General features: G+C 45.9%; 1 protein-coding gene across 1 annotated transcript in view; it reads left to right on the forward strand.

Moving 5' to 3' along the window:
- Positions 1–14,772, forward strand: part of CPS1 (carbamoyl-phosphate synthase 1) — a 288,535-nt gene that overhangs the window by 269,980 nt on the left and 3,783 nt on the right. The window contains exons 35-37 of the mRNA XM_075933931.2: positions 2,759–2,857; positions 11,358–11,417; positions 12,873–12,985. Coding sequence (XP_075790046.1) covers positions 2,759–2,857; positions 11,358–11,417; positions 12,873–12,985 — 272 coding nt within the window. The remainder of the gene's footprint in view (positions 1–2,758; positions 2,858–11,357; positions 11,418–12,872; positions 12,986–14,772) is intronic.

Below are 14,772 nucleotides of genomic sequence, written 5' to 3' on the forward strand. Positions count from 1 at the left end.
AGATGCACTAAGACTTTCTGATGAATTGCTGAAACCCATTCCAGCAAACATGTGCTGGCACAGGCATTAACAGGCGCAAAGCTGTTAGTTGTGTGTGTGTGTGTGTGTGTGTGTGTTAGATTGAGACAGAGAGAAATGGGCCTGATTTTCAGCTAAGCTAAGATTCCTTTGCACCACTCTGACAGTGGAAAATGGCCTTTAAATAGGCACAAATTACATTTAGACTCACCTGAAGGTACCTCTACCCTGTCAGAGCAATGTGAAGGCGCCATAGTATACATGAGAATCAGGCCTACATTTGGGTTGAAATAACTTCATGTTTCTTGCATCTCTCTGGTACTTTTATTGCGCTCTTCATCCTGTAGGCGAAATCCGTACAGCGGCTGATTTGCTTTCATTGTAATTAATGGGCAGAACAAAAAACCCCACCTGTTCTCCCTACTTTCAGAATGGAATTGTTGCCATGGGGTAGAGGGAGGGAGGGGAGAAAAGAACAGAAATGAAGCCAAGGGGTGAGAATTACTTTTCTTGATCTAGTAGCCAGTTTCCACCCTTGGGAACTGGGAACAGCAGCAGCTGCTTGTTGGAGCCTGGAGAAGCCCTCAGGAACAGCCAAGAACATTTATAGTTCGGGATCCTTCCCTTTGGGTAGCAAGAACAGCTTGGAAGTTGTTTACAAAACTTTTCTCTGGAGTGTCACCCAAAAGAGACATCATTATTGCACGTTTCCCATATCCGGATGATTGGCTCTTGGTAAATCGCTCCTTCCGAGAGGTCAGGTCGATGATGGAGTTTCTATACTATCTTCTAGAATTGCATAAACAAAGAAAGGTCTGTTTGATCACCCGCACCGATGCTAAACTTCACTAGAGCAACGCTGATTTCTATATGCGCGAGAGCGTTCCATCGTGCAGAAAGATTCCAGCGTCCTCACAGTGTGGATTACTCACAGACCAAAAACTACAGTCAGATTTGCCTTTCACTTTTAGGTCACATGGCCGCGTGCGCTTATGTGACACTGTTCTCCAGGCTTCATTTATGATGTCTGCTGGCCTGGCTCCCGTCTGTCTGCTCCCCAGACAAAGACCACCTGGACTGCAGCGTGACTATTCCTGCCAAAGTCGACCTCTTCCTCAGCTGGAGGAGGAAACCTGGAGATATTGAGAGCCGGTGCTCCTATTAATTCTTCTACTGCCAGAGCCATCAGGAGCTCAGAGCTCTTCAGTGGACACCATGAGCAGGCACTGCTCTGCAGACCATGAATAGAAGGTTCATACGTCTGTCCATCGTTGAAGATTCTCTCAGTGTGATCTCTTAGCATCCCAGAGTAACAGAGAAGTTCCTGGAAAAAACAACAAATGGTCTGGTAGCACTTTATGGACTAGCAAAACAAGTAGATGGTGTCATGAGCTTTTGTGGGCACAGCCCACTTCTTCAGATGACCGGAGTTATGGGTTTGGAATGTGAACACTCGAAATAACTCTGGTCATCTGTAGAAGTGAGCTGTGCCCACAAAAGCTCGTGATCCCATCTACATGTTTTGTTAGTCCATAAAGTGCTACCAGACCATTTGTTGTTTTTTTCTGTAGCAGACTAACTCGGCTACCCCCTGAAGCTCCAGAAAAGTTCCTGTTTGCTGTTTGACCTCAACCTCGTAGTCTCAGCACTCATCAGGTCTCCGTCTAATCCCTTGGTGACATGCGCCATATTCCACCTGTTCACAAAAGTGGCATTTTAAGTTGCGATCACTTCAGCCACAAGGATGAGTAAGTTGGGAACCACCCTGGCAGACCCTCCGTATATGGTTTCTCCCAGGGAAAAGGTATCCCTTCACCTCCATCCTAGGGTCTTTCCTAAGGTTACTTCTGAATTCCACATCAAACAAAGTAGCCACTCAGCTGTCTTTTCCCCACAACTCCGTGCTTCTGCCACAGAGACAAGACTTCATTCCCTCAACATCAGACATGCCCTGGGAAAGGACCACACCTATCGGAAAATTACCAAGACTTTTTCTTGCTGTAGCAGAAAGATCGAGAGTTCAAGCCACGTCCTCTCAGCGGGCTCCTGACTGCATCATGGAGTGCCACAGGTTAAAATGCATTCCTCCGCCTCAGGGCATGTTCCACAAGAGTGCAAGCAACCTGTACAGCCTCTCCGCAGGATGTTCCAAGACTAGCTGAATGCAGAGTGGCCACATGCTTGCAAGACTGATTCAGACCCCTGCTGTGGATGCAGCAGTGTGAACTACAGTAGCACGAGCATCTTTGCAACCGGCTTCCTCACACCCTCCTCCAGACTGAGCCCTGCGTGTCAGTCTCCTACTTGCGGGATACACATGGGGACCAGATCTCAAAGAACTTCCGTTTCCTGCTGCAAACCCTGCATTCCTGCAAAGAGATGCAGTTGCACGTCTACTCTTCGCTGTTATTTAAGCCTTAAGTCATATGAAACATTTTGTTACAAGCTCACTTACTGTGAGCCAGGTGCTGTGTTCTGGTGTCCCGATAAATCAGAGCAGAATCTATTTGCATTGTTCCATGATATGCGGTTGATAGTCAAGCATTGCTTCAGCCTGCCTTGTGGCTTAATTAAAACCGTAAGATTCGTCGGGTCTGCTTTTTACCCCACCGGTTCAAGAGAAGTCACACCGCGGGCTACAGGACAAAGCAGAAACTAGCACTTTTAAACAAAACATCGCATGAGGTTCTTTTTAGTTGTGGTTTGCATCTTACTCCTCTGTTTTGTCCTTCCCTCCTAGGTCGCTTGCTTCGGGGAGAATATCCATTCTGCCTTCCTGAAGGCCATGCTCTCCACAGGGTTTAAGTTTCCCCAGAAGGGAATTCTGCTTGGAATCCAGGTGAGCCCCAAGCATTTGTGAATCAGAGAGAAGTAAGGGCAGACGCTGTGGAAATGGGGTAACTGGCACTGCACATTGCAGTCACTTATTTGTGTTGGTTTTCAATGGAAGCTCTCTGCGTTAGGGACTTTCTGCAGCCACGACATGCATGAGGAGAGGGAAAGAGCAGTAAAACTTTGCATTCTCTTGCAATGGGAGATTTCTCCCTCATGTATGCTCACACAGCATCTGTTGGCTTCATGGGAGCTGCAGGGGGTATCTTTGTGGGCAGACGTGAGACCAGACCCCTCACGGTGAATTGCCTCATGGTGACAGCAGAAGCCCAGAACCCCTTTAGCCAAAAAGCCCCAGGGGAAGAAATCAAAGCCTGTCCCTGAGCCGTACAAAGTGCTCATGTCTCTCATGCATTTCTCTCTGATCCTGCTGCCTGAGCTTTTGGGCAGATCACAGCCATGCTGCGGCAGAAGTCCATTCTGCAAGCCCACAAAGGGGAATTCTGCTAATGGGCACACTTTGGCCATGTCTACACTGGGAAACTATTTCAGAGTAACTAAAATCAATTTAATAACTCCCAAAATGACATAATCCAACTAGCGGGTCCACACTACAGGGAAGCCTTGAAATTAGTCCGAGGCAGGCTCTGTTCATGTGGACACGCTCCCTCGACTTAGAGTCCCAGGAAGCACTGGGGAGTCATTCGTTCCAATTACTCTGGTTATTTCAAAACAGCAGTAGCGGAGCGTCCACACGAATGCTATTTGGAAAGAACTATTTCGAAAAAAGGCTTGTTCTCCGAGGAAAGCAGGAGGACAGACTTTGAAATAAGCAGCCCGTTATTTTGAAATAACAAGCGTGGTTGGGTGGACGCTCCGCTTATTAATTCAAACGAACAGGGGATTATTTCAAAATAAAGCCCTAGTGTAGACCAAGGCGTAATTGTTTGGACAGAAAATGGCTGTCCTTTCCCTCCATCTCTCCCAAGGCTGCACCACCAGGCAGAGCTGTAGCAGAGTCTTCTAGGCTGAAGGATGTGTTGTTTTTGCAAAGTATACAGCCATTGTCGGTAGGTGTAAGGGGAAAAAAATTCCTCCACTGCTTCCTGCACGTCTGGCTGTCCAATAGGAATGTAAGGATGGCTGTCAGTACCTGTGAGGGTTGGAGATGTGTATGGATGGCGGCTTCCTCTCCTGCCTACTGGAGTCTGCAGCCAGCACTGTGCTGATGCTGTCAGGCAGCGGGAAGCACACAGTACCAGGCACCGAAAGGAGGAAGCTGTGAAATGGGAGTGGGTCTGAGACAGAGCTGTGCTTTGATGCTCCTAGTCCTGCTCCTTTGTGCTCCCTGCCACACTGATGTTGAAATATTCCCAGTTATTAAACTGTTAAAAGAGAAAGGTGCAGGAACACCCAACTCAGTTTCCAAGTTCAGGCCTCTAGGTTGGTGACAGAATATTTACCGAGGCCACCTCTTCATTAGACAGAAGATCGACACTGCCACAATCGATCTTCTGGAGTTTATTCAGTGAGTCTAGTTAAGACTCACTAAATCGAACTCAGAGGGCACCCCTGCTGGCTGCCGGCATTCCTGCTTGTGTGAGGAGTAATGGAAGCCAACGGGAGCATTTGATCTGGTTGGCCTCCCACTTTGGGGACAAAACAAGGTAACATTTGGACCGATACAACCAAACTTCATGCAAAGCAAAATGATTAGTTAAGCAAGGAGGCATGCATCTACTACCTACACAAATGCCACTGTTATACTCACAGGCAAAGATGACATAGGCTATCAATGGGGGATCAGTGACAGCAGAGTAAATAAAACTTATCAGCCTGGAACATAATGGGACCTTTTGGATGTTGACTGGCGCTTTCTTGCAATTTAGAAAAACTACACCTTCTATGCTCCATTATCATGCTAGTTAACATAGTTGCCATCATTAGATATCTGCCACCTTCTTACTGGCTCTTGACATTACACATTATTTAAATTAATATCTGCCCCACTGTCCTTCCCACACTGTCAGTATAGATGGCATTTTAATAAAACATTCACACTTGCTAAAAACACTCATTAACAACTTTGCTCAGACTAGCAATAACCAAAGCCTAAAGATAGCCTGACCCTGGGCCAGTCCTTGCTAACTCTCGTTTTCCTATAGCACGTGGTTTCATTTCCCTACTGAATTAAGCCCCTAACCTACTTATTTCTTAACCCAAACCATCCTACAGGCTGCATCTCCAGAATGTAGGGTAGGCAACAGAACTTTTCGTTTGTATGGCCCCCTTGTGGAATCATGAATCAACCATTTTTGGGTCTAATTGTGGAAGTCCTTCAGGGCAAGGCCTTTTGCACAGGGCGCTAAGGAGGTATTTGCCTTGGGAAAAGCCCTGATCTGTTTACAGTTCTGGATCTATAATGGGATCTCAGAATAAAAAAAAGTAGCCAGCAAACCCCCCCGCTCACACACACCCCTATCAAGTACAGTTTCTCTGCAGTGGGGTAATCATATCTGCAGGAGATACTGAAGTCAGATATGCTCATAAAACTCCTCAAGGTCTCATGTGTGCCGCCGATGATCAATCACATCATCCGAGACTGTAAAATTCGAGGGTCCCAATAAAACACTCCACAGCTCTGCCCCATGCTCCTGCTGTGTTTGTAATTAGCTTATGCCCTATATGCTGGCACAAAGTCAATACAAATTATTAAAACAACACGGGTTCTGCAGCCAAGAGATGATTATTATAGCTGCTCTCCCTGTACAAGTGAATCAGGTCCCAGTGTTCATTGGTAGTTGGGAGTCCTTGGGGAATTTGAAAGGGTTGTATGGGGGACGGTGCCTAAAAGATGACCGAAAATGAAGCAACGTGTAAATCAATGGCACTAGTGGCAACACAGCGGCGAGTCCAACCTTCTTCTTGGACTCATCAGAATGATAAATGGATTTAAGCCACAGCTGCTAATGACTGTAACTATACATAAAAGAGCTTGCTTGATATCCAGACCCTGGGCTCTTCCCATGGGGCACCTGCCCTGCTGTTGGTATCTTTGCAGATAATCATGGCAGGGCTAACATTGTAACATGTCAGCTCCGGAGAGTACTGGTGGATACAGTCTGAGCCTGTTTGCCTAATGCCAGTGCTTCAGAAGAGTAGGGAGGGAGCAGTGATGTGAGTTACAAAATGATTAGTAGGACATCTGCACCAGCACCTGTTAATCTGAGCCAATGGTGCTTGGGATGAAGGGAAAAAGAACAAACAAAGAAACTTTAGAAAGCAGCCCGGGTGCTGTCCTTTCCAAGGAGCGTTGGACAGTTGGGAAAGAAAACACCAAATCGGGGGGATAAGTCTTTTTGCGGTGCTTCAGCACAGCATGTTTTTCTAGATAATTAAACTGCAAAGTGATAGGTGTGGTTGAAACAACAATGGTGGTAAATGAAGCAGGGTGGCATGAGGAGACAACGCTGGAAGCAGGCAGGGAAAAATAATAAGCGGGAAGAGGGTGGAGGAGCTTTGTCTGATGCTGTTCTTGTTTGATGTGCATCCTTGAGAACAGATCGCTCAATCCAACATGGTGGTGATGTGCCCTCATGTAGACAATACAGATTCAGAAATAAAGGGAAAAGTATCCATATACTTGGATACATATACACACCATGACCATTCAGAATGTCATGGCAGGGTAGCGTTCCCAAAACTCTTAACCCCTGGCTCTTCAACTACAGGACCATCTCTCTTAGGTGTTGTGGTGCAATCAGCTGGGCACCCCATGGGAAGGGCGGCTGATTGCATCCAGTAGGGGGCAGTGACGTACTGGGACAATAACCGATCCCTAATGCCATTACACAGATGGTACATTTGATCTACTGGAGAGGTGAGGCCAGCTGAGTTGCACATAAACATTCCCTTATGGACATTTCAGTGTTTGGTGATGAACGGCTTCGTTTGCTTTCCAGGCTGTACTTTTAGGTCCTGCCAAGCCATCGGAGTACAAAAGGTAGAAATAAGTAGCCACAAGGGTGGCAAAATTACCTTCCCTGAATGGGACCAGGGGAAATTTGCTTAGAGAGTGAGATTCTTCACTCTAGAACATCTTTGTCTCATTTGTATTAACTACCCAGAGATGAGGCGAGTACGTTCCCCATAGGATGCAGAAAAAAAAAACAGGATTAAAAAGGACGTACTTGATTTAAAAAAGGAGTCATATAAAAGGAGTCATATAAAAAATGGAAACTAGGACAAATAACAAAGGATGAATATAGGCAAGCAACACGGGAATGCAGGGGCAAGATTAAAAAGGCAAAGGCACAAAATGAGATCAAACTAGCTACAGGCATAAAGGGAAACAAGAAGACCTTTTATAAATACATTAAAAGGAAGAGGAAGACCAAGGACAGGGTAGGCCCACTGCTCAGTGAGGAGGGAGAAGCAGTAACAGGGAACTTGGAAATGGCAGAGATGCTCAATGACTTCTTTGTTTCGGTCTTCACCGAGAAGTCTGGAGGTGTGCCTAACGTGGTGAATACAAGCAGAGAGAGGGTAAGTTTAGAAGATAGGATACACAAAGAACAAGTTAAAAATCACTTAGGAAAGTTAGATGTCAGCAAGTCACCAGGTCCTGATGAAATGCATCCCAGGATACTCAAGGAGCTGATAGAGGAGGTATCTGAGCCTTTAGCTATGATCTTTGAAAAATCATGGAAGACAGGGGAGATTCCAGAAGACTGGAAAAGGGCAAATATTGTGCCCATCTATAAAAAGGGGAATAAGAACAACCCAGGAAACTATAGACCGGTCAGTTTAATGTCTGTCCCAGGGAAGATAATGGAGCAGGTAATTAAGGAAATCATACGCAAACACTTGGAAGGTAATAAAGTGATAGGGAATAGCCAGCATGGGTTTGTGAAGAACAAGTCATGCCAAACTAATCTGATAGCTTTCTCTGATAGGATAACGAGCCTTGTGGATAAGGGAGAAGCGGTGGATGTCATATACCTAGATGTTAGTAAGGCATTTGATACGGTCTCGCATGATATTCTTATTGATAAACTAGGCAAATATAACTTAGATAGGGCCACGATAAGGTGGGTGCATAATTGGCTGGATAACCGTAGTCAGAGAGTTGTTGTTAACAGTGCTAAATCCTGCTGGAAAGGGATAACAAGTGGAGTTCCGCAAGGGTCTGTTTTGGGACCCATACTGTTCAATATCTTCATCAATGATGTAGATATTGGGATAGAGAGTACGCTTATTATGTTTGCAGATGATACCAAACTGGGTGGGGTTGCGACTTCTTTGGAGGATAGGGACATAATTCAAAATGACCTTAGCAAGTTAGAGAAATGGTCAGAGGTAAACAGGATGAGGTTTAATAAAGAGAAATGCAAAGTGCTCCACTTAGGAAGGAACAATCAGTTCCATACATACAAGATGGGAAGCGACTGTCTAGGAAGGAGCATGACGGAAAGGGATCTAGGGGTCATAGTGGACCACAAGTTGAATATGAGTCAACAGTGTGATGCTGTTGCAAAAAAAGCAAATATGATTCTAGGTTGTATCAACAGGTGTGTTGTAAGCAAAACTCGTGAAGTCATTCTGCCGCTCTACTCTGCACTAGTTAGGCCTCAGCTGGAGTACTGTGTCCAGTTCTGGGCGCCACATTTCAAGAAAGATGTGGAGAAATTGGAAAGGGTACAGAGAAGAGCGACAAGAATGATTAAAGGTTTAGAGAACATGACCTATGAATCCAGGCTTCATGAACTGGGCTTGTTTAGTTTGGAAAAAAGAAGATTAAGGGGGGACATGATAGCGGTTTTCAAATATCTAAAAGGGTGTCACACGGAGGAAGGAGAAAATTTGTTCCTCTTGGTTTCTGAGGACAGGACAGGGAGTAATGGGCTTAAAGTGCAGCAGGGGAGGTTTAGATTGGACATTAGGAAAAAATTCCTAACTGTCAGGGTGGTCAAATATTGGAATAAATTGCCAAGGGAGGAGGTGGAATCTCCCTCTCTGGAGATATTTAAGAACAGGTTAGATAGACATCTGTCAGGGATGGTGTAGACGGAGCTTGGTCCTGCCTTGAGGGCAGGGGGCTGGACTCGATGACCTCTTGAGGTCCCTTCCAGTCCTATTATTCTATGATTCTATGATTTCCCTCAAAATGGCATCCTTCTGGCACAGTTGTTCCCTCTAAAGGGCTAACTCGTTGGCTAAGTTTTTGATCAAACCCTGTGACTAGAACCCAAGATTTTCAATTAATGACGCACGGCATCTTTGAGATGTGCCAATTGCTCCATCCTAGTATGAGTCTCAACTGTTGTCGTCCAATGGAATCGCCACCTTAGAAATAGCCAAGAGGCACTAATTCTCGCATTCCTTGCAAAGTCCCTGCCAGGTTACATATCATACTCATGGGGGTGGTAGAATGCAGTGTAATCTGGTGCTCCACAGCACTTTACAGGTCAGGTCTTCCGATGGTCTCAATCACTGGCATGCTGTTGAAGTTAAATGGAGCTCTTCCCCATTTTACAACAGCTGACGATCTGCTCCATTTTTTAAATAATGGAAAGCTGTGGAATGTGGGGGTGGCTAAGACCCTATATTTGCCAGGCAATATTTTCTACAAGAATAATTGAAAAGCTCTTTTCATTTTCCTCCCTGATTAGGCTATTCAGTGTTGCCTACCGGGTGGTCTGCATCTGCCTTACATCTGCGCGGATAGCCCTAAAATGCTGAGAACATTAAAGGAGTGTGTATTTTTAAATCCCAGCACTGTGAGCCTATCCTCTCAGTGCACCCCTCTACCATATCTACTGCCCTAGATATTTAGGAGCAAAAAACTCTGTCTGCCCCCACATTGGATTTAAGTGCAAAGTTCATGACCAAAGCATCAGGGTCAGGATCCTGCATGTGCATACTGAGCTCGATTTTGATGTAAATTGATGTAACTCTGTTGAAGTCCCGGATTTACACCAGTTGAAGATCTAGCCCTTTACGGCTAGCCAGGTATCCCAGCAATGCAAGAAGGGTATTACGGGATATATAACGTTTCCTTTAAAGAAAAGAAATAAACCTCCTCCTCCTGCAATAAATCTCTTCCAGTAACTAAATCTGCTTGTGCTTTAGTTTCTCAGGATTTCTTACACAGGTACTTTCAGTCAGCTTTTCAATCTGGGGCCTGCTCAGATGCAAGCTGACAGATGTAATTTCTTTTGGTGGAGAGGCTGTTTTATGTGTCACAAGTGCTCAGTACAGGTTTGATCGAAGTTTATAAGATTGTTGTGAAAGCCAACACCCCTGACTAGCAGGCAGAGCAGTTCTCTGGCTGGAAAGCTGCCAATCATGTCACGTTGTATATTTGTATTTTCCGGGTAGTGTGCAGATCAGAAACGGCTTTATTATAAGGTTCTTGCCGGGGTCTGTGAAGCTGAAAGGACTTGTTGGCTCTCTTTCTTTCTTAGAAAATATTCTTACTCTGCCCTTCGTGACCTCTGCCTGGGCAAGAGCAGCAGCAGCTCCAATGCAGAAAGTGTTTTGAATAGTCCTGCTTCTTTACTCATCAGAGTCGCATTACATCTGAGATGCAGAATGACTATACAACGGAGAGGTCACATGTTGCTTTTGATCTCTGTGCTACTTAAGCCCCTGAAGTACAGAGGCGGCACGTGCCCTTACTACAATCTCATTTCCCGCGTTGCACTAAGATGGGTGCAAAATGAGATGCAAACACTGGGATAGCCTCATTTGTTCTGTGCAGTTGCTGGGTTTGCAAGAGCATTAGGAGAGAGACTTTCAAAACTGCTTAGGGGATCTGGACACTTCACTTAGTTTTTAATGGCAATCGGGTGCCTAAATACCTTAGGCACACACATATAGTTGCAAACATAGCACCCAAAGGCAGCCCAAAGCCAGCAAGTGTTTCTCCTTTGAAGCTACATCTTGATAGTTCTTCTGGGTTTGCCGTAGCTGGCTGTGAAAGCAAGTGCTAGAGAGCAGCCTGAAAACAAATGGTAACTAAATCCATAGATGGCTTGTAAAACATGTTGTAAAAGTTCACTTGTTCTGACGTTTATTATGCAGGGCCCTTTAACTGCAGTAGAACACTCTGGGAGCGCACATCGCCTTAGTGTATCAAGGTATCTTGGCTGATTGTAGGGTTTGGGCTTAGTCTCATACCAGCCAATTCATTTTAATGTTGCAAGTGTCTTTCCTTCATGAAATGACACGGAGAGCCATCTACTGAGGGGGAAAAATGGAATGACTATACAAATACGGACACGCACACTGTATATACATATACACTGATGTATGTGTGTGTGTGTGTGTGTGTGTGTGTGTGTGTGTGTGTGCATGCACACATGTGCACGAACACAGATTGATCAAGCAAAGAAATATGTCTCCCTCATCGCATATTCTGAAAAAGCCCCAGGTGTCCAGTGAAGGGCAGGATGCCCCATTGCTAGGGCATAGCTTTGATGCTCCCTGTTGTGTTTCCTTTTCAGCATTCCTTCCGTCCCAAATTCCTGGGTGTAGCAGAGCAGCTCCACGAGGAAGGTTTCAAGGTACGTTGCTTTGGGCACCTGCATTTTCAAAGTTTACTCAGGATTTGTAGCTGACTTGCCCTATTCAAATCAACGAGAGTTATGCAACTAAACCATGGCGCAGTGATTGCATTGAACAAACAAGATTCATCTCCTAGAGCCTGGGGGTTTTGCTTTCAAAGCTGGAAGAAGTGCAGCTCCATTTGCTGCCTGCAGCTGTGATGTCACTTTACAGGTCTGCCAATGAGTTCTCCAAGAAAAAGAAGCAAGTCAGGAAAACATATTTTTTAAACACAAACGGGAAAGAAAAAAACCCTTTAATTGTGAAAAATCTGTAACTGGCCCATAATATGTTACCAAGAAGCATCTAAGGGGGTGGAAAGTTGTCTTTCAGTTCACTTTTATTTTGGCAAGGTATGTAGGTGTCCAATGTAGAACCTGTTTTCTGGGTTATAATGCACCCATCATCACTAGTGAATATTAACATCACGACTGTAAAATATTAGACCAAATTTAATAGAAAATCTAAACATTCAGGAACCTGAGTCCTGTTGAAAGTCAGTGGCACTTAGGGTACGTCTGCATGGCAACAGTATTTTGAAATCACTAGCGTTATTTTGAAATAACTTAGTCCATGTCTACACAGCAGACAGTTATTCTGAAATAGTATCCAAATACTGTCAAGCTGGAGGACTTCTTACTCCAACTCCTGTAACCCTCATTGTACGAGGAGTAAGGGAAGTTGGAGGAAGAGTGCTCTGTGTCGACATAAGTGCTGTGTAGACTTTCCCAATTTCGAAACAAGCTACACAATTGACGTAGCTCAGTTTGCATAGCTTATTTTGAGTTAAGCACTGTTGTGTAGACACACTCTTAGACTCTCAGGCTATGCCTACACTGCAGTGTTATTTTGGGATACCGGAGGTATCCTGAAATAGCTATTCCGCATCTTTTGAAAGTGCCCGTTATTTTGAAATATAACAGGTGTGCTATTCTGATGTCCCTATAAACCTCATTCCACAAGGAGGTAAGGGACATTTTAGAACAGTGGTTTATTTCAAAATAAGTGCTGTGTGGACAGCACCAAATTTCAAAATCAGCTATTTCAAACTAAGATTGAAGAAAGATGCGCAATATGCATAGCTCATAATGTGTATCTTATTTCGAGCTACCAGTGCAGTGTCGAGGTGCCCCTGAGGTGTTTCTGGCCATATTACCCACTGCTTACTGTCATCCATCTGTCAGAAAACCATTGCTAACACAAGCAATGGGAAAGTTGTACTTCCACAGGTGGGCCTTCTCCGTGATAAAGACCCACACAAATATGTTTATGGGGCCGACTCCAATGCCCCCTGAAATCAATAGGAGTCTTTCTATTGATTCCATTTGGCCAGGCCCAGACGGCACAGTGCATGGCTGTGTTACAAGTGCTTGTGTTCTGAAGCAGGCAATCATGTATTTTCCCTCTCAATGCAGCTCTTTGCCACAGAAGCCACTTCCAACTGGCTCAATGCCAACAGTGTCCCTACGACGCCCGTGGCCTGGCCATCCCAGGAAAGCCAGAGCTCCAGCCTCCCCCCAATCCGGAGGTAAGACCTTGGCCTCGTTCGTAGAGACTATGGGTGTCTCTGGCAAAAAGGGGAAGTTGCAGGGGAGCAGGAAGAAGCCTTGGCACTACTGAGGGCATACTGACCTGTGTAGACCCAGAATCTCCCCTCAGGGCTTTAGGGGTCATTGTTCTGCTACTGAAAGACATATTCAGTCCTGCCTGTGATTGCTGTGGGAAGGAAATTTAGCTCTGTTTAATCAAGAAGCATGCAATTAATAGCACCCATTTCCTACAGCACTGGAGCAATTTTATTCCACATCTTTCCTAGGCTCCTCACCTGTCATGGAGGTTCCTACCTCACTCAGGGTATGTCTACACTACCCTCCTAGTTCGAACTAGGAGGGTAATGTAGGCATACCGCACTTGCAAATGAAGCCCGGGATTTGAATTTCCTGGGCTTCATTTGCATAAGCGGGGAGCCGCCATTTTTAAATCCCCGCTTGTTTGAACCCCGCTACACGGGGTTCGAACAAGCGGGGATTTAAAAATGGCGGCTCCCCGCTTATGCAAATGAAGCCCAGGAAATTCAAATCCCGGGCTTCATTTGCAAGTGCGGTATGCCTACATTACCCCGCTAGTTCGAACTAGCGGGGTAGTGTAGACATACCCTCAGGTCCTTATATCTGATTAAATTCCAGCATATGTGGCTGTGTATGTCATAATTTTAAATCAGGACAGTTGGGATCTGAACCTTTAAAGGTGCTGCCTACCTCCTGCAAACATTAAGGGGCCCTGCAGTTCACAGAATTAGTCCCGGAGTAGAGTTGCTCCTACTTACATGAAGGCTGAATTTAGCCTCATGTCATGGTCACACAGGCAAGTCCAGGATGTAAACTCTGAACTCCTGGTTCAATGCCTTATCCACTAGCCTATCCTTCCTCAGGAGGTAAAAGTCAATGCATATTAAATGTGTAAATGAATTAAAAGTGCCAGTGCTAATCAGTTGAACACTTAGGCTCATTGTAGGTTTGCAGTAAGCAAAGAATCCCTTAGGGTATGTCTACACTACAAAGTTAGTTCGAACTAACGGACGTTAGTTCGAACTAACTTTAATAGGCGCTACACTAGCGCTCCGCTAGTTCGAATTTGAATCGAACTAACGGAGCGCTTAGTTCGAACTAGGTAAACCTCATTTTACGAGGATTAAGCCTAGTTCGAACTAGCTAGTTCGAATTAAGGGGTGTGTAGCCCCTTAATTCGAACTAGTGGGAGGCTAGCCCTCCCCAGGTTTCCCTGGTGGCCACTCTGGCCAACACCAGGGAAACTCTATGCCCCCTTCCCGGCCCCGGACCCCTTAAAGGGGCACGGGCTGGCTACGGTGCCCGTGCCAGGTGCAAGCCTGCCAGCACCCAGCCAGCAGACCCTGCACCTGGCACGGCACAGAGCCACCCACCCGATGTCCCCCAGCCCACCTCCTCTTCCCGGGACCAGGCTGGTGGCTCCCGGGAGCTTGCCCTGGACCGCAAGAGGCAGGCACCTTCCTGGGCTAGTGCGGACATCGTGGACCTCGTCCACGATCTCCGCACTAGGCACAGGAAAGTGGCCGTCTAGGGCAGGAGAGCTGCCAGCCTGGCCACCCAGGAGCAGGTGTGCATGAAAATCAAGGGGGTCCACAGAGACCCCCGACCCTGAGCCCTGAGCTTACAATGGCCGTCTTGGGTCAGACCAAAGGTCCATCTAGCCCAGTAGCCTGTCTGCCGACAGTGGCCAACCCTAGGGACCCTGGAGGGGATGGACCGAAGACAGTGACCAAGCCATTTGTCTCGT

Source organism: Pelodiscus sinensis, chromosome 7, assembly GCF_052426305.1.
Source record: "Pelodiscus sinensis isolate ZL-2025 chromosome 7, ASM5242630v1, whole genome shotgun sequence".
Taxonomy (NCBI): Eukaryota; Metazoa; Chordata; order Testudines; family Trionychidae; genus Pelodiscus; species Pelodiscus sinensis.